The sequence below is a fragment of the Ciconia boyciana genome, chromosome 10 (assembly GCF_034638445.1).
Source record: "Ciconia boyciana chromosome 10, ASM3463844v1, whole genome shotgun sequence".
Taxonomy (NCBI): Eukaryota; Metazoa; Chordata; class Aves; order Ciconiiformes; family Ciconiidae; genus Ciconia; species Ciconia boyciana.
Genome location: NC_132943.1, coordinates 21,296,061 through 21,323,928, shown reverse-complemented (window position 1 = coordinate 21,323,928; position 27,868 = coordinate 21,296,061). Strand labels below are relative to the sequence as shown.

At 36.4% G+C, this 27,868-nt stretch overlaps 1 protein-coding gene across 1 annotated transcript; it reads left to right on the top strand.

Annotated features, from left to right (window-relative positions):
- Positions 1-1,764: 1,764 nt before the first annotated feature.
- Positions 1,765-27,478, top strand: SLC38A11 (solute carrier family 38 member 11). Its single transcript, XM_072874571.1, has 12 exons — positions 1,765-2,149; positions 4,581-4,698; positions 5,115-5,189; positions 7,437-7,571; positions 9,275-9,340; positions 11,066-11,172; positions 11,716-11,795; positions 19,969-20,039; positions 20,991-21,152; positions 22,902-23,014; positions 23,693-23,824; positions 27,009-27,478. Exons 1-12 carry the CDS (start codon positions 2,066-2,068, stop codon positions 27,252-27,254), a joined length of 1,389 nt encoding a protein of 462 aa, XP_072730672.1. The 5' UTR covers positions 1,765-2,065; the 3' UTR covers positions 27,255-27,478.
- The last annotated feature ends 390 nt before the right edge of the window (positions 27,479-27,868 follow it).

The window sequence follows — 27,868 nt, the reverse complement described above, 5'->3', positions numbered from 1 at the left end:
ATAACCACATCCCAAAGCACAGCAAGGAGCACAGAGCAATCCAAGTGATCAAAGACTACTCTCATACTACAGGAAAAAGACCCTCTACACAATCTTTTGGGAAGTGCCAATTCCTTCCCTACTTCAGTGCTAATATACTGAATTAAAGCTTTTAAGTTTACAAACACTGCTCAGAATCATGCCAGTATGACTGATACAAGTAAAATTCTAGGACTCTTAAATAAGTGGGTGCCACATTCAGGCACCGGCCCCCTCACATATTAAGAGCTGCATAGTGGGAACTTGACTTAATTCGCGTCAAATAAACGCCTGAAGAATGTATCTGATTAATAACAAGGACATACAGGAGAAAGCATGTGCACAAAACAGCAATTATTTTCTGAGGTAACAAATGCATACTCCAAACTGGAATTAAAACAAAATTGCAGAACTCAGAGGGACTATTGTAGAGCATGTGGGTGTTAGATAAAAAGGTTTTGTGAGGAAGTTGCTACAGTACTTAAACATACAGAGTCTGGTAGAATACTGTCATGAAAACCTACTATACACTTTGTTACATTCTGCTTTAAAACAACTTAATTCCCTATTTTTACACAGAATTCTTGGTACAGTCCAAGAAAAAAAAATGTTGCTACTGAATCACAGGAACTTTCTCTGCACCTTAGGCCTCTCAAATTTTGTCTGCTGAGTCATGTCATCTGACTGGTCACACAAGAATACATGTCAGCTTGTAGCTTGTCATGGAGTTGATTAGAGATTTTTTTTTGAAGGAGCTGAAGCTAATGTGCTTAAGCTATCGAACAAAAATGTCATATACGCTTTTTATGTGCACTTTGTTCTCCATATTAAATCATATGCATCATAGATCTTTAAAGACAAAATTACAGATGCACAGCAGATGCACTCCTTTAACCACTGCAGCTGATTCTAGCAAAGTATTATCAAATGTAAGGGTTCTTAAGACTATAGAAAGGAAATTAGCATGTTCTATTTTCTTCTGCTATTTAATAGTCATCTCTCAGGTTTTTTTCCCCATAATGATTTAATCTTGTTGAAAATTTTAGGTCCATTTCTATTGATGGGGCCCTCCGGTAAGTGGAATAAGTTCCCAAAGTGATTTTTTGACTCTTGTGGGCCCTAAATTTTACGTCCAGTAATACTTCACAAAATTAATGACTGTCTCCAACTTTTTATTATTGCTTGTTACTTCCTACATGTTTTTGTTTAAGATGTATATTTCTTTGTGTGGCTTGTTCTATGTTTACAAAGCATGTTTCTGCTGGAGACTGCCTGGTCTCAACTCAAGGTAACTGTAGTATCTACAGACTCTAAACTTTCAGCACTGTAATTTTGCATCTTTTAATTACTTCAGCCTCTTCCTTTACTTTTACTGTAACCCCACTATGTTCTTTATCTGACTTATTCCCGTTTTGCTGACTTAGCACTCTCTACAGTAGCTTGCCCTCCCTGAGGAGAAAAAACGATGCCTGCAGTAACGAGGCCTCGTAAGTAACAAATAAGCAACTGTGACATTGGGGCCAGTTTTCGCTACACACCCTACAGAGAAAGCTTTCCTCGTGCATTCAGGATAAACAAGTATTTTGTAAACTCGGGGTCTCATAAATAAAGGCAGAAGCGCTTACTTTCTGTTAAGTTTCAAACGAAGGACCGACCGGAAGAGGGGCCGCCGCCTCACAGCCCCGAGGCAGCGCCTGCCCGCCCGCCCGCCCGCGCGAGGCCCCGGCACTCCTCCCAGCACCTGACCCCGATTCACCAGGTCTCTCTGCAGACACGGTGCCAGGCAGGGCGCGGGCGAGCCAGGCCCATCAACTCACGCCTTTCCAAAGCCCGTGGAGGTGCCGCGGGACCCTTCCAAGCCCGCGCCGCTGCCCGCCTGCCACCGCTCCCCACCCGCCCGGGAGGAGCGGGAGAGCCTGCCCGCCGCGCCTCTCTGCTCCCTCCCCTGCCTCTCCCGGGGCCCGCGGGGCTCCAGCAGCAGAGGCAGCCCGCAGCAGCTCAGCGGCGCTGTGAGGGAAGCGCCGCGCCTCCCCCACAGAAGCCGGCGATGGAGCGCGGCGGGCCGGAGCCGCTGTCGGCCGCTGCTCACCAGGTACCGGGGCTGAGATCAGCGGCGGCAGGAATGGGTGAGGTAGGAGGCTCTCCGCGGCTCGGCAAGCCCGCCGGCATTCACCTGACTTCTCTTTACTGTCCTCTGCCTATTATCGTGGGACGTTGGATGGGGAGGTGTGAGCGTTTAAGGGGTGCCGCGGCCGGTTTTGGCGGGCTTTATAGCGACCAGCTGCGTGAAGCGTCCCGGCTGGTCGGCGCTTCAGTCCGGTTGTGTTGATGAGCTGACAGCAGCTACGCCTTTTTCATCTCTGTTCAGTTTCCCCCTAATTCGTATGAAGAAGAAAGACTCATAGGTACCACGCAGGACAAAAAATGCAATCTGAGGGGCCTTATTCTTGTGAGGTAGGGGAACTGCGGCTGCTTGGTACAGCTGAAATTCAGTCTCGCTTGAGGACCAGAACTTGAGCACCCTATCTCCTGGTGGGCCCGCCGCTCTCAATACGGTAGTGGGCGGCCCTAGCTGCCTCGCGGCCTGCAGCCGCTCCCTGGGAGAGAACCCTACGGGAGGCAAGCGCACCCCGCTCACCTCTTCCGCAGCCTTCCGCGTTGCATAGCTCGCTAGCACGCCTCCCAACGGGCATTCCCTCCCGTCTGCAGTCCAAGTGCACCTTCAGGAGCGCCTGTCTTCACACAGGAGCCATTTCACCTGTGTCACATTTTCTGTTGCCCTTTCTTGTCCTTTTTGCCAATTGAAATGTGTTCTCTTCCCAGTGGGGAAGGGACCAGGGTTCATGACAGAGTCTTTGAGCTGTACAATGCACATTGTGTCCATTTTCTTGTAACAACTGAAGAGAGGTAACTGGACTGTTCTAGTTCAGTGCAATTTCATATGTACTGTGCTGTAAGTAGCAGAGAGCATTAAAATTTCAGGGGAGAATGACAGTGATGCTTCTGCTTCTCAAATCAGTGGTGGAATAAAATGTAGCACCTGTAAGTCTAGATGAGAAACAGCTGAGGGAGAATGTTACCTATAAAACTGCATGTGATATGGAGAAGATAAGTAGGAAACAATGGTTGGTTTGTCTATAATGATACAAACATTTTTGGGACACCAAGTGGAAATATTTAATGGTAGATTCAGAATAAAGAAGAGGAACTGTCTTTTCATGTGATGTATAATTAACATGTGGTATTCATTGCCACATGACATTGCAGATGTTGAAAAATATACATGGCTTCAAAAAAGGGGCAAATTCAGGGAGCAATCCATTAAGGGATGTGATGCACCAAGAACATATCTGCTTTGGGAAGTCCAGGATATGTGAACTAATGAAAGCTGGGACAGGAAAGTTATTTGCTAACTATCTTTCATGTTCCTATACTCCTCCCTAGGCACCTTCCATGGCCACTCAGAAATGGGGTACCAGGTTATACTGGCCTTAGATCTGAGCCAGTATTACTCTTCTTATGTTAGTACTGCTTAAGGATTAAAGGTTACACTTAAATATGTAGCCTCCTTGAGGCACTGTCATGCTTGTCTGCTTATACTACTATCTACAGATGACTTGGATTTATCAGTCAATTTTTTTTCTAGGAGTATTAGTGACAAGCATCTGAGTTCGTACTACTTGTTAAATATGTTAAATAGGCTCCTGCATCCATGAAATAGTGGTTTTATTTTCATGGTAAATACACAATGTTTTGCTTTTGTAGAACACAGGTGGGCATTTTCTTCATTAAATGCATGTTCCTCTTTTGAATTATATGACTTCATTTAAAATACTGGCCTTCTAATGAATGATTCTAAAATGTTCTCTGACAGCAGAGTGGTGATTTGAGGTGAGGACCATTGCATGCTTATGAAGAAATGCTTTTTTTGAAGATAAGAACTTTAATTTTTGAAGCTACTGGCTACAAATTGTGTTTTGAACCTTGGTTTGTACCAGACCTTCCCACAGAAACTTTCTGGGACTAGCCAATTTTATAGTGTCGTTAACTATTCATAATGAACTAAACCATTGGATGACACAGAAATATTTAAAATGCTAGATAAAACCTTGAATTAGAGCATCTTCAGATGTTGGCATACTTTACTAGTAACTCTTTAAATTGATTTAATTCCCCTGATTCAGGGGCCTATTTTTACTGACAAGTAGTATTAGCCAAAATATTTTTAAAAATACTTGATTCACATTTCTGCCTTTGGAACGTGACTAAAAAGGTCTTTGTTTGACAGCCTACCTCTGAGTTTATATACATTTCTGTCCTTCCACGTATTTGTTTTGCAGAGAAGAATTAATTACAGAAGATTATGGGTCAGACTTATACAGGAATTAGATGCCTAACGCCCCTTTGATTTCTCCCTGAAAAAAATGGGATTTAGTTATCAAAATACCTCTACAAATATGAGTATATGACAATTTTTTTTGGTCTTGAATAGACTATGTGTAAAATCCTTGTTATCGCCTATTTTTCTCATGTATAATGTTATCATTGTTTTCCTGAAATAGGTTGAAACAGATGACCAAACAGCCCTTGTTAGGAAGCCCAGGAATAAAGGAGGAAACAGTGATCTGGCATCAGCTGGATTTAACATTATCAACTCTATCATAGGATCAGGCATTATAGGTAAGTATACTTCTCTTCAGTATCCTGTGTTCAGCCTTGTTTATACATGCATGACTATCCAGTTTGGAGAATAACACTGTTGTCTTACTTTCTCCTGCTGTTCCTAAAGATTTTTCTCTATTTTTATTTGCTTACTGTGTAAAAATGCAGAGGTGTCAGCTGAGATCATGTCTCACAGTGATAAATATCCTACAGCCTCTTTGTCATAATGATCAGAGAGAACTGGCTGGGCAGGTGCTGACTGAACTTCACACCTAGGCAACCACTAAAAATGATCTTTCTGAGCTTATTAAGCATGCTGGTCCGATTTGGGAGGTTGATAGCATTTTAAAAAATCTGAATATGTCTTTATTTTGGTTGTCACAAATAAGTATTTGGAAAGGTTCTTCTATAATCTCTCCTTTTCTTATTTACAGGATTGCCATATTCAATGAAGGAAGCTGGTTTTCCACTAGGAGTACTGCTTTTATTTGGGGTTGCCTATATCACAGGTACTCTAAAAGCAGTTTCTGTTGTAAAGTGAAAATTAGTTTTGCAATGTTTAGCTGATCTTGAGCTTAATGATACCTTAAACAAGTATATCTATGCCAATAAAAATGACATATTTTTTCCTTACCTCACTAATGCCTTGAGCAGATAAGAATTATACTGTACAACATATAAAGCTGCTTTTTGTGTGCATTTTATTTTCGTCAAGCCTAGTTTCTTAGACTAGGTCAAGGTGACATTTGGAAGAATAGTTCTTATTTGTGCCTCATAATCACCTGTTATAGTCCACTGTTTTTACCCTGATTAAGACACTGATCCTTGAGTGAGTTGTATATCACTTTTTTTAAATATACCACAGAATAAAAACCTTTGGTTGTACTATGATTTTGAATGTTTTATTTAATTATCATTCATCAAAAAGATAATGGATTTACCTTCAAAAAGGGACAAGTTTTGAAATCATATGGTAAATAAACATAAGTAAATTCATTGGCATCAAAGGAGAATTTTTGTAAAGACTCTGTGGATTTACATCTTAAAACAACAAATCAAGTCAACATGAATGGCACAAATTCTGTTACCCATATGCTGAGTAGCAGTTGATGCTTTTCATTGCTTAAAATATCATTTAAGGGTCTGCATAAATGGTTGAGGTTTGACTGGAGAGCGATATAACATAACGCATATGTTCCTTATGAATGGAAAATTTTCTCTATGGCTGATGGCAAAATACATTAATGAAATCGTATCATAAACATAGCTCAGAAATTTCAGTTACTTTTCTGTAGGAAATCTGATTTGTCCTTTGCATTTCTAAGTATTTTGAAGACCTTATAGCCATAGGCCCAGAACCTGTGAATTAAACTCAGCATTTTATTATGTTAAAGATGTGGCTCAATATATCTTGCACAAGCAAATTATAACTATAGTTACAACTTTTTGACTTGTAGCATTTAAAGTACAGGCTAAGTATGTAACATTAGCATTTATTTTCCATAGTTTTTACTGAATAATTGGTGAATAGCTGTTATTTAGCAATTGTCACTGTATTTCGTTTTGGGAATGTTTTTGAATTATACTGGGTGTAGTCCTAGATTGACAGACAAATACAATATTAGGTCATTTAACGATAAATCTTTTTCAAGTTTTGTGGTACTAAGATCCCTGACTACAAAGACATAATATTTCTTGTACAAGATCAGCTCAGTATGCAACGTAATTGATAATGAACACTTCTGTATCTCTGCTTTTGTCTGCTCTCAATTCTAGTGTGAGTGTATATTGTGTAAGAATTGCATATGCTCATGGGAATCTCTGGATTGGCTTTCATATTAACAAACGGTAGAAATCTCCTTTGTAAAGACTGTAAAAGTTTGTAATTTTAGTCATTCCTAGAAGATAATAAGAAACTATACTTTTTACAGAAAGGAACTGTTCCTATCGCAGTATAGATTACAAGCTAAGTGAAAGCCAGATGAGGAGTAGATGATGTCTAGCTACTATCTGTCAAGACATCTGCACTGAAGTAATAAATTCTGTGCTGTAAGTAATCTGGACTGGAAAACTGCATGGTGCTCAAATGAATATTAAAGCATAGCTTGACATAACAGCAATATTTTGAACTGTTCTTCATAAAAAGTTGAGCTTCAATCTGGGTGTAATTCCACATGTGACATCAGCTCTGTCTCAAGGCACATTGCTTCATGGTTTTCCAGATAAATCACTTTGCACGTATTTTATTTTAAAAGTATCCAATAAAAATGTTTATAATATTTTTATCATAAACAATGGAGAAGACACAAAATGCTAACTAGGCTTTATCTTTCACAAACTTAGATAAATAGCTGAGTAAAGTGATTGAGAGTTCTAGCACCATGACACTGGCAGTCCTTGCATTTTACCCCCTTTCAGGATATAATCAAATGCTCCATCCATTCAGGAGCCCTCTGCATTATTAATTGAATTTTCCTTTTTTTGGTGCTCATTCCTGTTGACCGTACTGGAAACCAATGCAAATGAGTCTGTTTCTGCTGTCCCTAATCAGGAAAGCTGGAATTTCCTTCCAGTATGAGCCTATAACTCCTGGTTTTGGTGGATTGAGATCCTTTGTGAGATTTCTCAACCCTGCTCTTCCTAGTGCCACTGTTTTCCTTTTTAGAGACTTTTTTTTAAAGGAGTGAAAAAGATGAGCAGTAACCAACCACAAGTAGGTTCATACTATCTTTAACAGTAATTTTATATTTTAACAGATTATTCCATTATATTACTGATCAAAGGAGGAAACCTCTCCAGTACCAACACCTATCAAGAGCTGGTCAGAAAAACATACGGTCTTGTAGGTTATCTAATTCTTTCAACTCTTCAATTTTTATATCCATTTATTGGTAAGATCACATAAAAATATAAATGTTTTATAAATAACAAGCTTTTTCACATTACCTCATTCTTTCACTGGTTAAATATTAAGAACTCTGTAAAGAATATACTGTATATGCATTTCCTATTAAAAAATAATTAAAAATTACTTGGTGTGTTCTGAAGATTGACTGAGGAAGAATTCAATGAATTGGAGGACCAGAATAATAGAAATGAACTGAAATGTAATAGCAGAGAAATTCATGATCACACACTTAAAAATTAATGACAAAAGTAGCTATGAGAAATAGCAAACCAGAGATTCTGTTCTAGAATGAGTAGGAGAGCACAGATTTGATGTGCCTAAAACAAAAGGAAAATATGACTTTAGGCGTATATTGAATTAATATTTTTTCCAAAGATGTAGTATTACTGTTATTGGAGAAGCCACTGATCAGATCTTGCTTGATCTTGAATTAACGCTCTTCAAAAGTGTTAATTCAGCCTCATACCCAATGAGCTACTTAGGAAATGGGACAGTCAAGGCCCTTTTGAAGAAGAAATAGGAAAAGAACGAACAGGTATAATCTGGGCAGGAATTAATTAGACCAGAAGTTTAAAATAAAGTTATATTCTGAAGCTGTCCCCTACAGTAGTAACATAATTAAATCAAATCTTAAATAAGCTTTGATATTTTCACATATGGGGCTGCAAGAGGTGTTGACTTGAGATACCAAGAACCTTGACTCAGTGACCACAGAGTCCCAGATCAAAATTCCTACTTTGGGAATAATCGGTCAGAATTTATTACAGGTAGCTGATATTTTTAAGGGAGTCAAGTTACTGTTACTGCAGGCAAAAATGTTACACATGTTGACTTAAAAAAGAGTATAATTACTGCTTCATAGAGAATACGGAAAAGAATTATGAAGATCTCAGTCCTTTCCATGGAACTAGTTATGCATATGTATGTGCTTGAATTTCATTCTATAAGTAGTGTTAATGACTTAAATTTCACAACAGTGAATATTTATATATTAGTTAAGGTCAATACCTATATGTATGCCGTCTAAATGGTGAAGACCACATGAGTATATAAATATATTTTGTGTGTATGTATACACACATGCACACATGTACACACTTCTAGTGTAGAATAAGATAAGAATGAAATATGAATGTTAAAGCCACAGTTGTTATTAATGAGAGGAAGGAATGGAAGTCCATACCTGATATCTTCATCTATTTTCTCCTCCTTTCCTCTGGTTTAAAGACTTTGCTAGCTTTTTACATGAGCTGGGAAGTCCTGTGCATTTGACTGCAGGACCGATTATTAGACTAACACAGGAACTTTACTAAATAGAAACAAGAATTTGAAAATAAACTAACAAAGAATTGCTGTTAGAAACAAACAATTTTAAAAAGCCTTTTTTTCCTCTTCTGAAGTAAGTTTATATGGCAAGTCAGCACAACGGCCTTGCTTTTCAGACTGGATTCTTGCTTAGGTTGTATCTGTTTAAAAAAATAAAAAAAAAAGGGGGGGGAGCGTTAAAGAATTTTCTTATTTTGTTTTAAACCTGAAACTTACAAGTTGTTGGTGCTAGCCAGAATTCATACAAGAGGGATAGTGGGATAGTGGCATATAATCCTGAAGTCTACAAAATGTGTATTAAATGTTTATCAGATATTTCATATTTGAATTGTACTAACAGAAAATTTTATTTTCTTTAAGCTATGATCAGTTACAACATAATAACAGGGGACACTTTAACTAAAGTTTTTCAGAGAATTCCTGGAGGTAAGATGCATTTAAAAAATTCAGAATGGGGAAAATGTATTGGATAGGAATATAGCATAAGTATTTAGGGATTAGCATCCTGTGTCAGTCTGAAGTCCTACCTGTTACTTTGCTTCTAAATTACTCTTAAATATCGTTCAAGTTAAGAACTTGAACCATATTTGTATGAGTGGTTTTTTGTGTGTTTCTTTTTTTTTTTTTTTTTTAAGAAGTCTTTCTCAAATAAAAACCATGAATCCTAGTCCTTGGTTATCATTGGACTCGGTGTCAGTGAAGAGACCACATGCTTCAGTGAAATACTGAGCAAATAGAAAGAGTCTTCCACAGTGGTATATTTACAAGGTCATCGTATTTTGTCATCTTTTTTAGATATTTCCTATAATAATCATTTGAATATTGAAACTACACTTTATCTAGTGAATAATTCTGGATGACTTGTAAATAATATGGATTTAATGTTTACTTAAGTATAGCTGCAATAGTTGGTCATGAACTGCATATGTAACTTTCAGTTCTGTTAGATATTCACTGCAAAACCATATGTGGCATTCTGAGCTTTTTAAGTCATGCATTTGTTACCCTTCCTCTGCTGTAAGTTTTCACAGCAGAATCAGTGGAGCAGTTTGTGTAATGTACTTTAGCACAAAGCCAGCTAAGTTAAAACATTCTTCATTGGCAATTTAAACTAAAAAGAACATGTCTGCAATGAAGTGGAAATTAGTATTTGTATGAACTGTTTGATTTCCACAGGAGGACTATAATTTTCAGCAGGTGAAGCCTGCAAGGTGTGGATGCAGTTTTAGGTGTCACACTCTGTTGTTCTATGAATACCTGATCAAGTTGATAGTGACAGTGAATATCTCATAATTTATATACCATATGACTTCTGTAATGGGAGGAGCCCCCAGCATGGCACATCTTTTCACCTGGCTGGTAGAATGCCTGCCTGGAAAGAGGTGGGAAAGCATTATAATCTCCCAAAGAATAGAGGGAACTGAACACATACTTTCCATGTCAATTGTCAGTCACTTTCCAGCATAATTATTCAGCAAGCTTTCATTCAAGCCCATGATTCATGGTAGCCCGACTGCAACTGAGATACATTTTCTTTTAAGTTGTCAGTGGCTTAAAAAACACCAGTTGTACAAATAAATCCCACTGATTGCAGGGAATATTATAACATTATTGTTGTCTTCACATGGTAATCTGTATTTTGCAAGTGGAAACCAGCAAGAAAGGAGGTGCTGAAAAGAAACCTCAAAATTAAATTATTTTTTAATTAACTTATTCTTTAAGAATTTGCTTATCTTCAACAGCACAGTAATTGATGTCAACACAGTGTCAAAAAATCCTGAGGAGTAAATGGCAGAAAGAAGTAGTAGAATGTTTTACTTGCAGTCTGCCAACATTGACCCAGGCATAATGAAATAAGTGAATACTAATCTATATGTAGAAATGCCAGACTTCCGAAGTCTGATATAATATATCCCATATGTTATGCATTTGGTTTGAATTTGCAGAGTTCTTGTGATTATGCACATGCTGTGTATGGCTTCCTCAACGTTAGTTAATGCCTAGTCTTTATTTATGTGTTACTTAGCTTGCATAAAGAGGATAAAAGCCTGGTCAACATGAGAGTTAGTTACTTCTAGCCTTTCAAATGCAACTAATCTGTTCCTCATGTCAGTCTCTTAGAGAAATAAATTATTTTCTTTTTTGCTTTAGTTGGACCAGATAACGTGCTTACTGACCGTCGCTTCATAATTCTCCTTACCACTATCATCTTTACCTTGCCTATATCTTTATATCGAGACATAGCAAAACTGGGAAAGGTAAATCATAACAGCAGTTGATTTTTGGTTTACTTTTCTGTATGCCATTAGAAAATAAGTGCCAGTCGTAACTTAATGTATTTGAACTCAGTTACATCTGGCTAGAGCATGTTAAATATTTTAGAAGTTCAGACTGTCTTCTGTCCCAAGAAATATCGGAAAACTTGGAATAGCTTAAGCAAAACTTTGGTCTCCATATGAATCGCTAGAATTTTTTCCATCTGCTGCTAGTAGAACTCAAATCTTGTAAAGCACTGCGTGATATAGGCCCGATCTTGAAATGCTGAGCACCGTTAATTAGAAATGTTTAAATGGGAATATCACTTAAAATTAGACAAATAGTTGCAATTGGCTAGTTACTCAAAAAGAATAACAAATTAAAAGATGATGATACAGAACAAGCTTTCTAATTATAAATATTTGACGTGATATTTAGAACTTTACTTGGTTGTTAATTATTCTTTTAAAAAAAAGTACATTATGCTGCTAAGAGGACAACCTTTCAGCAGCTTACTGACTTAATTAGTGTTTTTACCTTTACAGGTATCTCTTATTTCTCTGATTCTAACCATTGTCATCCTGATTATTGTGATGGTGAGAACAGTAACATTCAGTCCACAAGTGTGAGTATTCTTACGCTTGCCACAAAGTGAATTTTTGATCATATGTAATCTGTTATTTCACTGTTACATATATCTGCATAGTTTTGGAACATGGCTGGTTTGGGAGAGACCCAAATAAATCTGAAAAAAAGAATCTGTATTAACAGTAATACAAAATGAACTGCTAAAACATACTTCATCCTTTTTTTTTTTTCTTCTATTGCACATAAGCAAGTTTAGAAAAAGTCTCAAAAAACTACAGATTAATTGGAAATTGCAGGTGATATGGCTAAAAGCAGGTGGCTCCTGAATGAGCATGTGAGGTTGTCTGTCATTTGAGAAATCTTTAATTTTGTCCATTATGTCAGATGGTGTATATTTACAATCTTAAAATAGATAGTATCTTAGGAATATTTCTTTTTCTGTTAATATAATGATTTCACAATAAAAATTGAATACAAATATTGAAAAGAAAAAAGAGAACACAATAATAAAAAATTTATTCTGTCATTTGAGAAAACAATATAAGCATGCAAAAATGTTTTCCAGGACTCATACTCTGAAAGTAGTATTTAACATTGGAGTGTTCTAGACAATTTAGTACATATGAATGTGTGTTTTGGCAATATTTTTATAATTGTATTGCAAGAAAGTGTTATGAATCTATTATCTTTCCTTTATGGCCAAGAAGATCTGCCTTTTTCCTTATCCTTCAAATGTGAAGATATGTTATAAAGACAACAAACTATTTCTGAACGTGCTTTTTTATTTGTTGGAATAGTTTTATATAGTATTCTAATGTTTCTGTAAGAAGTGGATTCTTCCACCATGATTGTTTCAACAGTGTTACGCATAATTGTTCATTTGTCTTACTGCTGTGATACGTGGGTTAATTGCAGGACATTCATGTTTAATGCTAGGAAGGTGACTAGAATAGCAGTTTCTAAAGTTGTACCAGATGATGTTGTCTATCATTCATAAAATGATGCACTCAGAACAGTGTGGGACTTCCCCCCCCCACCATCTTTCGAAGCAGCATGTTTTTCATACTGTGTATTAAAGGGATATTTGAAAGGGTAATCTCAAAATGCCCTGTCAAAAAAGGAAGAAGCTATATATAATGGTTACTGATGACCTTGTTACTATGGTAACATTTCTTCTCAACAGTCGTGATGCACTGAAAATTATGGAATGCATGGCTTTATTTTTTCTTACAAATAAGTATACATGTTGGGTTTTCAGTGTTTCTTGAGGTTTTACTTTTTAATTCTTTAGAGACTTCCATTTTTGCCTTTATACTTCTTGTTTTCAAAAATGCATCTAGCAAGTTGATAAACTGTTAATCGGAATTTTTTGCCTCACAAACTTTCTGTCAGTCTATTTTTACTATCTGTATTTTACAGTTAGAAATAGACATATACCTTAATTATTAAAACCCTCTCCTAATATTTTGTTAATGGTGTAATGGTATGCCATCTCTTTTTTTGCAATGAGAATAAAGAACAGTAATATATTTTGATATGGGTCCCATCATAGTATTATAACAAGTGAAAAAAGTAAATAATGCATTTACTGTGAATCCTTATTAAAATAAAATAGAAGTTGAAGTTTTCAAAGAGCTTTAAAAAAATCATGATTATGAAACACAGTCCTCAGGTCTGTCATGTAGGAAAAGAATTTGTACAATCCTAGAGAAAGGCTTGATGGGGCCAAGAGAGGATATTTAATCCCTACTATTGTTACATGGCAGAACTGATTGTATGCTTGTCACTGATGACAGGTGATTGTCTAGTTTGTTCTTGGCAATTCCATGATTTCCCATTTCAGTTCTTAACTAGCCTTTTCTTATGAATTCTTCCTAAATGTATATCGTATGTCTCTCTTATGCATTTCATGTTGATTGCTTGGCCTAACCACAGTGGATATGGACAGCAAACTGTTCATTCTTTTTCAAATGCTTAAAAAACACCTGTAAAGAGCTGTAACTTGTCCCCCTTTGGTGATCCTTTCTATAGACTAAACAAACACAGTTCCTTTAGTGTTTCTCTTCTTGTAATTTCCTGTGCTACTGATCATTCTCAATGGCTGCCCTAAGTTCTCTGTAAATTAAAGTGATGTCATGGTGCTCCAACTGCCTGTTGTATTCCCGTTGAGGAGCAGAGAAGAAAGATTGAAGAAGAAAGATCTTACATGCAAAGTGTCTTGAGGTCCCTTTCAACTGTATCTTTTGGGGATTGCCACGCTCCTGTTTATGTAACCTAGTGATGTTTGCCTCTCTGGAAAATAGCATGACATTGTGGACATGCCTTGAGTTTGCAGTCTAACAGAAACACCAAGCCCTTCTCTGTAGAACTGTGAGCTGGCAATTTTTCCTTTCTTTTACTCTGTTCTCGTGAAGTTTGGGGGGTTTTTTTGCTTGTTCCCCCCTGCCCTGTCCTCATTAAGCCTTTTTTCCCCTGCATAACTGTAGAATTTGTCATTACAGAATTGAATACTGCTTTATCAGATGATTTCTCCATTTAGTAACATATTTATGGTTTTTCTTTTTTCACCCTGTTCTCTTGCATGCTTGTGTTAACTGCACATTTCATGCTTTCTGTGAAGGATGCTTCTTACTTTTTGTTCCATCATTCCCGTTGCTGCTGAATACATTCAAAAGTGCTGGACTCAGGTCAGGTTCCACTGGAATTCCATTCAGATATCTTCCCACTTTGACAATTAGTCTCTGAGTAGCGATCAGTTTTCACTTACCTTTGGATTTTTCAAAGTGAAGACTGCTTCCCTTTGAGAGGTTACAACAAGATTATCTGGAAATTATAAAACTGTCTTTTTGCTTAAATGCAATTCACATTCTAGTTGAAAATTTTATCTATTCTTTGGACAACAGAGAATATTATCTTTCCTAGAAACTTTCTGCAATGTGTTAGACCATCAGCGAAACAACAATGTTATTACTGTTTTTAATGATTTGATGTGCTTGAAACTGTAGGCTGAAAAACAGCAATTATAAGTCTTTGGAGTGTTGCTTCCCCCGCCCCCCCCTGCTTTGGGAGTGGATTGTCCAGGGACATTATAGGAATGTTATTCTTGTTAGCTCATAGGAAAAGAAAAATGTATTTATGATGAGGGATTATTTGATTATTTATTTCCTCTTATGAAAAATAAGAAACTGAGGTACTTTTTCAACAATGGTTATTGTTGCCTGAAGGACATAATGAACCTGCAGATAAAATCTGGTGTTCTGGACCCAGAGTTTACTCTCAATAGTTTAAGATGCTGGATAAAAATACATTTTGATGATCTATTCTTTACTTTATTTCTACCTGCTTATGGCTGGGTATTTTTCTACTGTGATCAAAAACAATGGGTTAGAATTATCTCAGACTGTAAATGTGCAGTATGTTAATACTGCATGAAATAACTTCATGCTTCAAAGCTGAAACTAACATTCATTGCTGTAAAAAGCAATATTTTATGTAGCTTATAAAGATGGATCATTTTAATTTGGTGTTCTTTTGGAAAGAATGTCATTATGTCAGTGTCTGCATAATACATAAATCTCTAGGAAAAACTTCAAGAGCATCTGCTACACATAAATAGGGTGTGAGAATTACTCAACTGGCAGCTGATCACAGGGATGAAACACCAAGTGTTCAGGAAAATAACCTGAAAGTAGAAAGTTGATTCTTTCCTTCATATAAATAATCCAATAGTAAGCAAAGAGAAACTTTAATGTGTAACAAAATTAAAAAATTAAACCTAAGCTACCGTATATTTACAGAACTGCTAAGTTGTTAAGCAAGAAAGAGGAGTTAAAGCAGCTGTAAGGAAGTGGGGATGACATATAGCTTTGCCTCATCTGTGTTCTTTAACAACCAACATGACTTTGATTAATACAAAATTCAAGACTGATGTGAGCATTACTCATTTTCTTTCCATTATATTGATTGCAGTTATGTTCAGCATCTATAAATTTTTTCAGTATCTTTAAACTTTTAAAGTTCAAACAAAAACTAAGAAGGTATTTTACCTTAGGATAGAATTGAAATTTTATAATTAGTTTCCTAAATGTCTAAATCATTGAATTAAACCTGAATTCATCTCCCATGTGTTCCTGGATTATTTTGATAACTGCCAGTTTGCACCTAAACTTGGTGGTTTATAACTGATCTTCAGTCCAAAACAGTGGAAGTCTTTTGCTCATTCCAACATGTAACTCCCCTATCAAACATGTTACTTTGCTTCCTCTCTAGAAATTAGCTTTTTTTTTCCCCAGTCAGTGTTTCATACCTGCAAGCTGGGTTGAGATCAGGGACATATGTTTCTCTTGCCCTCCTTAAAGATATTTTACTTCTGATGCACTCTGCCGCTGTATTATATTTGGCAGCATTTCTACAAAAATGACAGAAAAGATTTTTGCATAGCATGGATCTTAAGATGAGGAATATTATACTGTAAATGTTTTCCAAGAAGTAGAAGATAGGCTGTTTTAGACTGCCAAATAAGTTTGTCCAACTCTTACTCACGATCTGGATATGAAATGCCCTTTACCCTGCTAGGAGGTCTTAACCTTTGCCTGGTTCATTTGTTCTTTTCATTTTCCCCTGTTCTTATGTAGATAAACACGAATATTTTCAAAACTTTATTGAACTCACTAGCATGTTTATTATGCTATGCTTTCCATTAAGTATACTGAAGATTGAGTAGAGTCTTATTTTCCTAACTGCTAGGCTTTCTTCATCGCTAGGCTTCACTGCCTTCCTATGGACAGTTCTAATTGTCAATCTGTCCTGCTGTTGTCTTACTTTCAGCTGAGACTTTTTCCTGTCTAGGATCTCCCTTGGAATGTCTTTTTGTTCAATCTTTTATTATTTTTGTTCCAAGAATCACGGTTATATTACCTCTCAGCTTTTACTTTGTGTTACAACTTCTACTATATATGATAGACAGTACAGCTCTCAACAAATGCATTTAGTATCACAAATGTATTTCTTCTGTTAACTTTCATTGTGTTTCATCTAACTACTTCTTCTCCAGCATGAAAAAAACTTTGCGTTCATGCAGGCATAGCCTGTGTTTTTATACACTGAATGAAGAGTGGTAAGCTAGCTGTAGTTGTCATTCATAGATATTCGCAGCTACTGCTATTCTTGTATGAGCAGCAGTTAAAATTGTCCCCTGTAAATTCCTAACAAGAATGTAGGTCAAACTGGTCAGAGCAAAGGTTCTTCTCAAAAAAAAAAAAAAAAAATCCATCTTAAACAGTAGCAGCAGGATTGAAAAAGCAGAATAGGTATCATGTTACCTGGTATTCTTGTGATAGGCTTTCAGCCTATGTATGCATCTGCCTACACAGATGCACATATTTATATGAATGTATGTATGTTTACCTTGACACTTGATACTTGATATTTCTATTAGGTGCCCTTTGTCTTGTGAGTAATTTTAAGTGATTATTCACTGTATGGCTCTTCCATAACTAGTAGCTACTGTTTCCTGACACAATTGTCTCTTTCCCAGTCTGAAGTCTTATTTTATATGGATACTTTCATGTCACCTGCACCCTTTTCCAGCAGCTTTGCGTAAGTCTGTATGTCCTGCAGACTGGACTTGGGGGTGATTTGTTCTTGGTATGGTCAGAACTCTAGAGCTGTTGACTCTTAGTTCTAAATGCTCAGAAATGAAATTTCTTACTGTGTTGCTTTCAATTCTTAGTTTACGTATCACATCTGTGTGAGATCCCTCTATTCCCGAAATATGAAAATGTTTTTCAAAACACATGCAGCAGTATACAACTTACTGTAAGAAATAGTCATATACTGTTGCATGTCATCTGTACCAACGTGCATTGTATGACATTGCAATCTGCTGGTAGTGTTCAAATCATGGATCTGAAATTCTTCCTCCATTCCGCAACTAGAATGAAAGGAATTTATCTTCTTATGCTGCTAAATAAGCAGGATTTTGTTCTTTTGGATTTTTTCCCCCAAATAATACTCATAATCTGATTTGTCATTCATCCATAAAGCAAAGCTGTATTTTGGTCTGTTGCATATTGCTAGTGCATAAGCTAACACTGTGCAGGGGGAAAACTAGCTCCTGTGATATTTTTTTTAATTGATTATTTGGCCACTCTATTAAAAATATTTCAACTGAAATTCACATGCTTTCTACATTCCATTTTCTAAATCCCTGTTTATAGGAGCTTATAATATAGCTATACTGTTGCACAGGATGTACCGTTTTCACAGAAATTAAGTGTGTTTCAGACAGAAGCATTCTTTATTTCTGTGCATTTTAAAAGTGTTTTGGTTTATAGGGTTTTAGATAATCTAAGTGTTAATTATTAATAGAGAAGGGAGTAAGGGGACTTTCACAAATTCTATTGTCAAAGGATAATAAAACAAATTTTCATTCTGTATGTTTGATATCAAAGCTGACCTCTAGTGGTTATGGAGTGGAACAGTTGTAATGTTAGCTTTCTATATGCTATTTTTATTTTGGAATATTATTGATTGTTTTTTTCCAATCAGAAGTGAATGTTTTCCTGAGAAATAATACATTCAAACTTATGAATGTGAATTATCCACAGACATCTCTAGTGGTTTGAAATCAGTGGCATCAAGTTAAGGGAGGCTATTTTGTGTAAGGAACTACAGCAGCTATAGCAGGTCGGAACTCCTATTTCTCAAGACAAATACCAGATAACTCTGTTTCATCTATAGTGTTGATTACATCTACATGCTGAGTCTGAGAATATTTTAGGAGGGCCATATTCAGCTGCTTAAGACTAGAAGCAGTATGTTACAGTAGTCAAGGCAATACACTGCATCTAAGGACAAAAAACTGAACTTGATTTTGATGCTCAGGTTCTGTTCACTTCAAAGTTAAGCTTAGCAACCACAGCTTAAGAGCCGAAAAGGTGCTCTAAGTCTGAACTGAATGTGCATTAGATGCTAAATCTGTTTTTTTAATATAGAAAAGGAAGGATTGACTAATTGAGCTCTCGAGAAATAGTAAGATATGAGTTCTGAAAGGGGAAACAGCAGCATCTTTTTTTGTCTTTTTTTTCTTTTTAGCAGGTGGGAGTGGAGTTTAAACATTTGAAGGCAATGAAACCTAGCATAGCATTAGCCACTACAGCTGTTAAAACCAGCTAGTTATCATCAGATAGAGGGAGAGACAAAGCTGCCATTGTTACCTTCACAGAGCTGGCATGAACGCCATACTGCTTTCTAGTAGTAGGAAAATAGCAGCTAAGGCCTCAGGTGGCAGCAGCTTTCCCTCTAAATAAAAACAGAGCAATCGAAGTTAGCAGCAGACAACTTTTTAAGAGCAAGCTTCTCTGTAGTGTTCCTTTGTCTGTGCTTTAATATTACAAATATAATGTTCAACTGGCTTGTGAATTTCATTTGATATATTTAGCAAACTGTAGTTCTGGAAAAGGATGTTTAATGTCCTTCTTCTTTCCTTCATTTTTGGTTCTTTATCCAGAGAGGAAGTTCATGCATCAAGTAGATTTTAACAAAGTTTGCTGATGGTTTTCTGTGATCCTCCTCTAAGAATTACAATTACCACAGGTCCAAAATTGGGAGCATATCTTGGAGGAGCAGATGTGGGGGATATTACATTCTTGCCTGATTATAAAAGTCTCCATGTACTCTCTTTATTTTATCACTCCTTTGGGAACTAGCAGAATCCCTTTACTATGAGGAATAGTTGGAACAGGTGTAAAGAAAGGCAAACTGCCTCACTTGATTTGTAGCCTAGGAAGAAAGTAGCTCTCGACTGTATGGATTACATGTGGAAATTCAATGGAAGAAATTGCCTCTAAATAGTCAGAAGAGATTTTGGGTTGAGATAACCTCGGTCAGAATCAGTAACAGCTTTTACCTTCCCTGTTGCTGTTTCTTGGTATATGATGACTTGAAGAGTTTATTTACAAAACTGGTCACTGAAACAGGCTGACATTTTTGGCTGTAAAAACTGATTACAAAAATACTTTAATCAAAACAAGGGAGGTGAGAAGGGTATCTCCCTAGTTTCAACTTATTGTTGATTAACACTGTGGCCTACTTCAGAGAATTCTGGAGATCTGACTAGCAGTTCTGTATTACAGCATAGTATGTTAAATATTTTTTGATAACTGATAGTTGAAAAGAGGATAATCTATTAAAACAAATGTTTGGTTTAGACCCAAATCAGAAAATGCGTGGATATTTGCAAAATCAAATGCAGTACAAGCTGTTGGGGTGATGTCATTTGGTAAGTAATTTTTTTGTATTTTCAGTATTCAGATCAACTGTAAGAAATGACTTTATTAATATTTTGGACCTAGAAATTGCGTATTTTTAATTTTAATTCTTTTATATACATGTTAAGCTGGTTTAGAAAAAAATGAAGTTGACTTTGAGTCATCCGTAGGTGAATTTAATTGTTATGGTTTGAGAGATTATCCCCATCTGTTGCCCATCTGGCCCTAGAGGCTATTGCCACTGTAGCAGAGACAGTGATGTGGCACATGAATCCAGCTCAACTGTCCAGGTCATCTTAAAACACATGCACCAGTAGAGTTAGTCTAGTTGATAAACTGAGGAGGCTGTGATCGTTCTGCGTTCTTTTGGATAACCTCTAACAGAAAAATGTTAGGCTGCAAAGCATACGTACACTAGAGAGTGCCTGTTGCTTCCCGTTTCTCACAATGAACCATTCAGGTGCGTCTCAACTCACCTCCATTATCCTCATTCTAAAATCTGTTCCTGCCTGGAGGATCTGGTCTATTACTTCTTCTTAACGCTGTGGTAATCTGAGGCCTCCCAATGCTTGCTGCTGCCTAAAATGAATGTCATAGGAAGTCTGAAAGTAGCAAATGGCTTTGTGGATTTAAAAAAAATCTCAATACTGCTGTTGGATTCTTAAGCAAAAGAAGAGCAGGGTGAGGAAATAGAGGTGGAATGGAGGTGAGGAGGGTGGGAAACAGCATGGCATTTTAGGGTAATGTGATCAGAATCATGTCAGGGTTCTTCATCAAATCAAATAAGTAAGTAAAAGTTCAAGCCATTTATCTTTGCCACTCATTGCAGGTTTAATGTTTGTATTTAATAATGAGTGGACTCAAACTGTGCTGTCTCTCCCCTACCTTGGAATATACACTCCGTAAATTTATTTTATATGCATGAATTCATACATTTGCTTTAACTGTTATGTGTGTTTCAGCATTCATCTGCAACCATAACAGCTTTTTAATATATGGGTCTCTGGAAGAACCCACATTAAAGAACTGGTCTCGAGTCACACATGTGTCTGTTTCACTCGCTGTTGTTATCAGTGTAGTGTTTGCTGCATGTGGATATATGACTTTTACAGGATACACAGAAGGTAAACTGCTCGATACCCCAATTTTGGTGCTTGCTGTAATCCTTACATTTCCACCTTTCTGTCTGACTTTTGTTTTTAATATCTTAGTGACTGTAAAAATGCCAAAATCATACTATGTTTGGACAGAAATATTTAGGATATTCCGTGTAGTTACCCAACAACCAAAACAGGATACAAAGATGTCAGCTACATGCTAATAGGTGTCAGATTCCCAAATGTAGGCCTCACTGGTGAAAGCCCCCTTTGAATACTTCCATAATCAAAATACTTCTAAGTTCTAAACATCTATAATTTAGCCACATGGTCCACTAGCAGAGAACAGTAAGAACAAAAATGGCCTTGATTTTTCTACAGTGTGCCTGGCATATATTTTAGTACATTCTCCTGGATCTTTTCCTGTCTGTACTAATATAGCATCCTAGCTCTGTCTTAGAGATATTTCCTATCTTTACAATAGCTGTTCTGCTGTAACTAATCCTACTGTCACCTCTGTGTGTGTATGAATATACATATATGTATAAATGTATATAATCAGTTACATCATACTATTGAACATCATTTTATTGAAGTGGAAAAGGTGCTTTCAGAAGAACACGGCATAAATTTGTTCAGTGCATTAGCTTCTTCAGGAAAAATACACATTTCATAAGCAAGCAGATTTTTTGTTATTTAATAATGCTGTTCCAGATTGTAGGAGAAGGCTTCCAAGCTTTTTCTTTTCCTGATGACCAGCAGCATGTAGTTGAGAACAGAGGAATTGTAGGATGGGGGTTACTGGTTGATCTGTCCTCCTTTTTTCCTGCTTCCAGTGCTGTTTATGCATAATAACTTACTGTCCTAGCTGCAACTGTAGCTAGACTAAGTGCAAACTGGCTGAGGTATTTCACATACAGAAAGCTCTGACTGCAGCTATCCCTCAGGATATGACTACTGTAAGCAGGTTCCATCTTACCTTCTGTCTCCCCTGTCAAAATCTTTTGGCTGTTTTCTCTAAAGTACACCTTATTGCTTCTTCAGTGCCACTGTGATCCTAAAAGTAGTAAATCATAAGACAGTAATCGGGTAGAAAAGACCTGGTAGATCATCTGATCACTGTCTTGCAGTGTCTCTTGTGCCTCAGAGATCATTATTCCTGATTCTTTGTGGTAAGCACTAACCAAGATGATGATTTGAATTCTCTAGCAATGCTTTTGTTGTTAGATGTAACAAGATTTGCTAGATAATAATCCATATGTTTATAGTGGGCTTTCAGGGTCAGAATATTTGAAATTCTTCACTGCAGTTTACCAGCTATGATTAGATTCTAACAGGGAAATGCAGTTCTCCAGAGGTAACTCCCTAGTCTTCCTTGTGTAATTGTTGTTCTAGGAATTACATTTTTAAAGGAAATGTATCTTTTATACACAAGCTTTCTTTGTGAATCTGTCACATATTTATTTAAACAAACACCAGCATCTCGCACAAAACCTGTGCTAAGGGGAAGATAACAGATGACAAACTCTAATGTGTATATGTTAAAATGTTTTTGAAAGATAAATGCCACTTGAAATAAAACACTGCTACTAGCAGGATAGGGTGAAAATTCCTCCATGATGTAATTTGTGACTGTAACTACAGTTTCATGATATGTGTCAGGAGAGGGGATCAGAAAGTCTCAATTACTCCAGTAACTCCAGTAATTTACACTTCAGTTTGCAAATAGGCAAATGACATAAAGTTCAAACTAATTGATGTTTTGCTATGCCTCAGGAGATATATTTGAAAACTACTGTAGAGATGACAACCTTGCTACATTTGGAAGGTTTTGTTATGGAGTTACTGTAATTCTGACCTTCCCCCTTGAATGTTTTGTGACCAGAGAGGTAAGAATTTATTACATTCTCCCTTTAACAATGTTGATATATATTAATAATATTCTCACATTATTAATACATATTGTAGCTGAAGTCAATGGTTGATCTGTAATAAATATCAGCATATCCTATCCTGCTGCATGTAATGAGTATGAGGTACTAGTTGTACTGTTTAGATTCTGGCAATATAATGTTGTATTATATTTATTGTAATATTATCCAATATTATATTAATAATTACTTAATAATATCAGGACTGCTTAAAATTCCAAGTTTGGCACAAATGTCACTGTTGTCATGTTGAGAATAGCCAAAAATAGCATATTTATCATGCTTACTAATTTTGCTTTATGAAAGTATCTCCAACTAGGAAATCCATCTGTTCAATAAATAATTGTAGGTGGTTTTTATTCTGTAGTGGGCAAATGAGAAGAAAGTAAGTATACCCTAAATCCTGCAGGTATAACTAAGTCAATCTTGCAAGTGTTCTGCAATTTTAGTAATGCTTGTTATGAGTTATTTCTGGAAGCGGATGAAGATGTTTTCTTGAAGCAAGATAGGTAAAGTTCAGTCAGTGTATTCTCACCCATTCTTTTAGTTTCCTAAGGTTAGAAGGTTAGATTTGGAATAAGCTGTTTGTTAACATAAAGAGCAAAATCAAGGTTTAAAATTGTGGTTCTGTTTCAGGTGATTGCCAATGTGTTTTTCCATGGGAGCCTCTCAACAGTTTTCCATATTGTTGTGACAGTAGTTATCATTGCTGTGGCGACTGGTGTATCATTAGTGTATGATTGCCTTGGAATAGTTTTAGAGCTGAATGTAAGTGAACCTGTATACTCTTTTATTTAATAAATCACTTTTTTATAAAACAGAACTCTGAAAAATCCACAGCTCTACTGAAAATCTTACATAATTTGACATAGCAGTCAGTAGAAATGTTAGTAGGAAAAAAGAGAATTATTCACTGCTTCAAAATCAGATAATTAAAGGAGAAAGGAAATTCAGGAAGTAAAGTTCATATGGTTGGGAAGGGCTTTTAGAACAGTTCTGGAGATACGATAAGTGGCTGTGACTTACCAAATGTATTTAAACTGCAGTGGAAATCACTAAAATACTCATCCTAACTGTATTGCAGGACTGAATCTAACATTTCTTTCTCTAATCTCTGCTTCTGATGAAGTTGACAAATTACTAAACACTGGGGCAGATCCTAATGACTGCCTTGTGCCAAAGGGGCAAAAAACAACAGGGGGGGAGAGAAAGAACCAGTAGTAGTAAGATCACAGAGATAGTAACTAGAATTTTTCCCTGCTTTGGGCTTAACAAGGAGCAAAACTGAGTAATTTCATAACCTGAGTGTATGATTTTTAGGAGGAAACTGCTTTGTTTGCCAGTAAACATTACTGTGTCTGGTAGAGCCTCATAGCAGAGATGGAGCTTACCAGACAGGCCACACAAGGCACTTACTGACTTGAACCAGTTTTAACACATTTGTGTAACTTTTTTGGTTGGCTGGAACTGCCTTGTAGTCTACTGGAGTCCTAGACTACTAGTTAGCAAAGTAGACTTACCAGATGAAGTCAGTCTGTTTTGGCACAGAATGTACATTTAATCAAAGGAAATGTTAAAAAAAAAAAAAAATCAAATCTACATTAATGATAAATGTTGTTTGTCTTAACAGTTTACCTTCAATTTCAGGTCAGCTATTTTTAATAAATAAAGCAGATGTGGAAATATCATACTCCAGGATATAAAAGTTAGCAGGTGGAGAAAACGTTTTAAGGGCAGCCTTTGCTGCTTTATAGAAATATTTTAGAATTGCCTCTTTACGTCCCTGTCCACGCATTCATTGATAATTTCAAGCCATAAATTGCATGCTTACCTAAAACCGATGGAAAAAAATGGAGGGAGTTGTCCTTTATGCTATGTGATATGTGTACTTATATGTACATTATGATACATGGACACTGTTCTGATCCACAGTGCAGCTTATCTGCTAACGGAGCAGTAATGAGTGATTTTGTAGCAGTGATTTAGCAGGTCATGCTTGCACTAATATTATAGAACAGGTCTGAATAGTCAGATAAGTTATCCAATTACCCTCTATTTAAAATAATTACCTACATAGTTTCTTCTCAGTTAATCCTTTCCAAATTATAACTGGCTCAAAATAAACAATATTCTTATTGGTTTGGTCAGGATGCATATTTCCATTAAAATTCCCCATTCATGGCATCTGTTGGTAATTTCTTTTCCATCTTTTTTTCCTTTCTGTTTTTACATTACAAGTGCAGAAAATTCACCTGTGTGTGTATATACACACCAGTAAAAGTATTTAAATGTGTGCCTACATACACACATGCCTATTCTGACCAAATATCTGAATACTGGTATAATGAACCTAATTAACTACGTGTGCCCATATATATCTATATATGTATATTTGTTTTACATTTATTATATGGTATAATATGTTAAGAATAAATTTACACCAGAGGACTGCCAATGAGGCTTTCTAGCATGAATAAATATGTGTGATTCCTATTTGGAATTAAATTGTTTTAAAATAATCACTCAAAAGCAAGCATTCCATCAATGCAGTATCTTTACCCAGAGAGGCCTAAGCAATTACTCAAGAGTCAAGCTGTTAGCTCGATTCAGTTACAAATAGAAGTTGATAGCCAGGCATTTGAGTGAGTAGCTCATATCTTGTGGGGTTTTTTTCCTTTTTAAGAGAGAATTTGACAATACAGCTGTACGTATTTATTGGATGTAATTGTTGTGCTTAGAAAGATTGTTCAGTCTTGATATCCACCAGTAGAGAAAAATGAATAGGCAGAGTCTTTACATGTGAAAGAAAGATGAACTGTCTTCTCAGCAGGCTTTCTGTCCAGCAGAAGAGCTGTCTTTTGGCTCTTCACCACAGAGGGCATTTGCTGCTGTTTCTCTGACTCTGCTTACCTTTTCCCTGCTTTCTGGGAAACACAAGCCATTGTGTTTGCCCTGTGGTAATTCCCCAGGGAAACCGTTCAGTCATAGGAGAGTCAAGGGTCCAGGAGTTTTGCTGTGCTATCCTTTTACTGGGATGCTGATTTGTGTTGCTTCACATACTTCAGAGTCTCGGTTTTTATGAAGAAGATACTTTGTGCATGTATCTATTTTTGATGTCTGTACTGATCACTGTTAACAGGTTCTACCAGAAAAATATACAAAAGTTTGTACAAACAATGATGCAAAGCGATTCAGTAGGCTGTATTACTACCTCACCATAATTAAGTTGAAACATAGCATTTGTTAAGTATGTGACAAAGTAAATGTTCAAAATTTCTGCATAAAAATGCCCTGCTTTGGCATGTAACTCATATGTTAATCTGCAGTGGCTTTACTATAAAAAGCATTTAAGCAGGTGCTTTTTATCTGTCCCTATCTAAGAGAGCATTTAAAGAGGAGCTGAATTTTTAATAAGGGGGGGGGGGGTACTCTCTCAAAGGGAGCTTTGCTTTCACAGGGAAGTCAACCTAAATCAGGTCATAAATGTAGAAATTGATCAGAATTCTTTGAATTGCTACATGTTTCCACTTTTTTTTTTCTTTAAGGCAGTATTACATCTAGACTCCTACATGGAATGATCTTAAATATTTTAAGTCAGTTACAGTATTGGACAGCTATTATGTTTGGACTTTTACTGTACTTCTGAAGCTGAGAAACTTCTGGTAATCAGATTTAATAGTACTTGCAACATAAAATATTATTCTGTATCAGCAAAGCAAAAGCATTTAAATAAATCTGAATTATTTCAAATAGTTTTACAGATATTTTTGCCAGTTATTTGTGACTTTGAAAAGAAAGTTTTCCATATAGCAACACTGGAAAAGGCCTCTATTCTCTGGCTTTACTGTTGCATCAATCTAATCACAACCATTTAAAACTTTAGGGTTTTGTTCTTCACATCTAAATATACATGCTTATGAGGGTTTTTTGTATTGTTGTTTCCCACACACAGGGAGTTCTGAGTGCTACTCCACTTGTTTTTATCATCCCAACAGCGTGTTATCTAAGGCTGTCCAAAGAGCGATGGAACCATTCAGATAACCTCATATCCTGCCTGATTCTTGTTGTCGGTGTGCTAGTGATGACAGTTGGGTTTGTTTTGACTATCTTGCATCCCCAGGAATGTAGCCATGGAAAAGAAATGTTCTACTGCTTCCCTAGTAATGTTTCTTTTCACAACAGTACACTGCCACCGTAGGTAGCATGCCAATCTCCAGACTAGATCAGGTACATGTTGCAGCAAGCCATATGTGCCAGTTTAAAGGAGAGTGGAACAAAGAGCTTTTATGTTTTGATATGCACTAAGAATTTTAAACTGTATAACTGTATTTACATACTTGGTTTTGTGCTGCCATCCTTTTCCACATAAGACTTAAGTTTTAGCTGTTGAAACAGAAATTCTGTGCCTTTCAGTAGTCATTACTTGAATAACTTGCAAACCTATCAGAAAAGGCTACATTTTTTTTTTAACTTAGTCTGGAATGCTGTTTAAAAGCTATAAATGAAATGTTTAGGAATGTAAATATTTCCCATGTTTCATTGCTGTAATTTAGTTTTTATTAATTTTATAATCTTGTAATGTATATTTATTAGCACAGTATAGTATGGGGGGGTTTTTTTGAAGTCCTGAAAAAAAAGTATGTCTGGGTCTCTGTGTATTAAACTTCTGCTGTTAAATTGAAAGACCCCTATTAATTCTGTCTTTGAGTTTGCAGTAACTGTCCTTTAGTGCCAAAAGCATCCCTTGTACTGGCTCTTGAGTCAAGGGCAATTTTGTATTCTGACTGAACTGTAACTGATACAATTCAACTG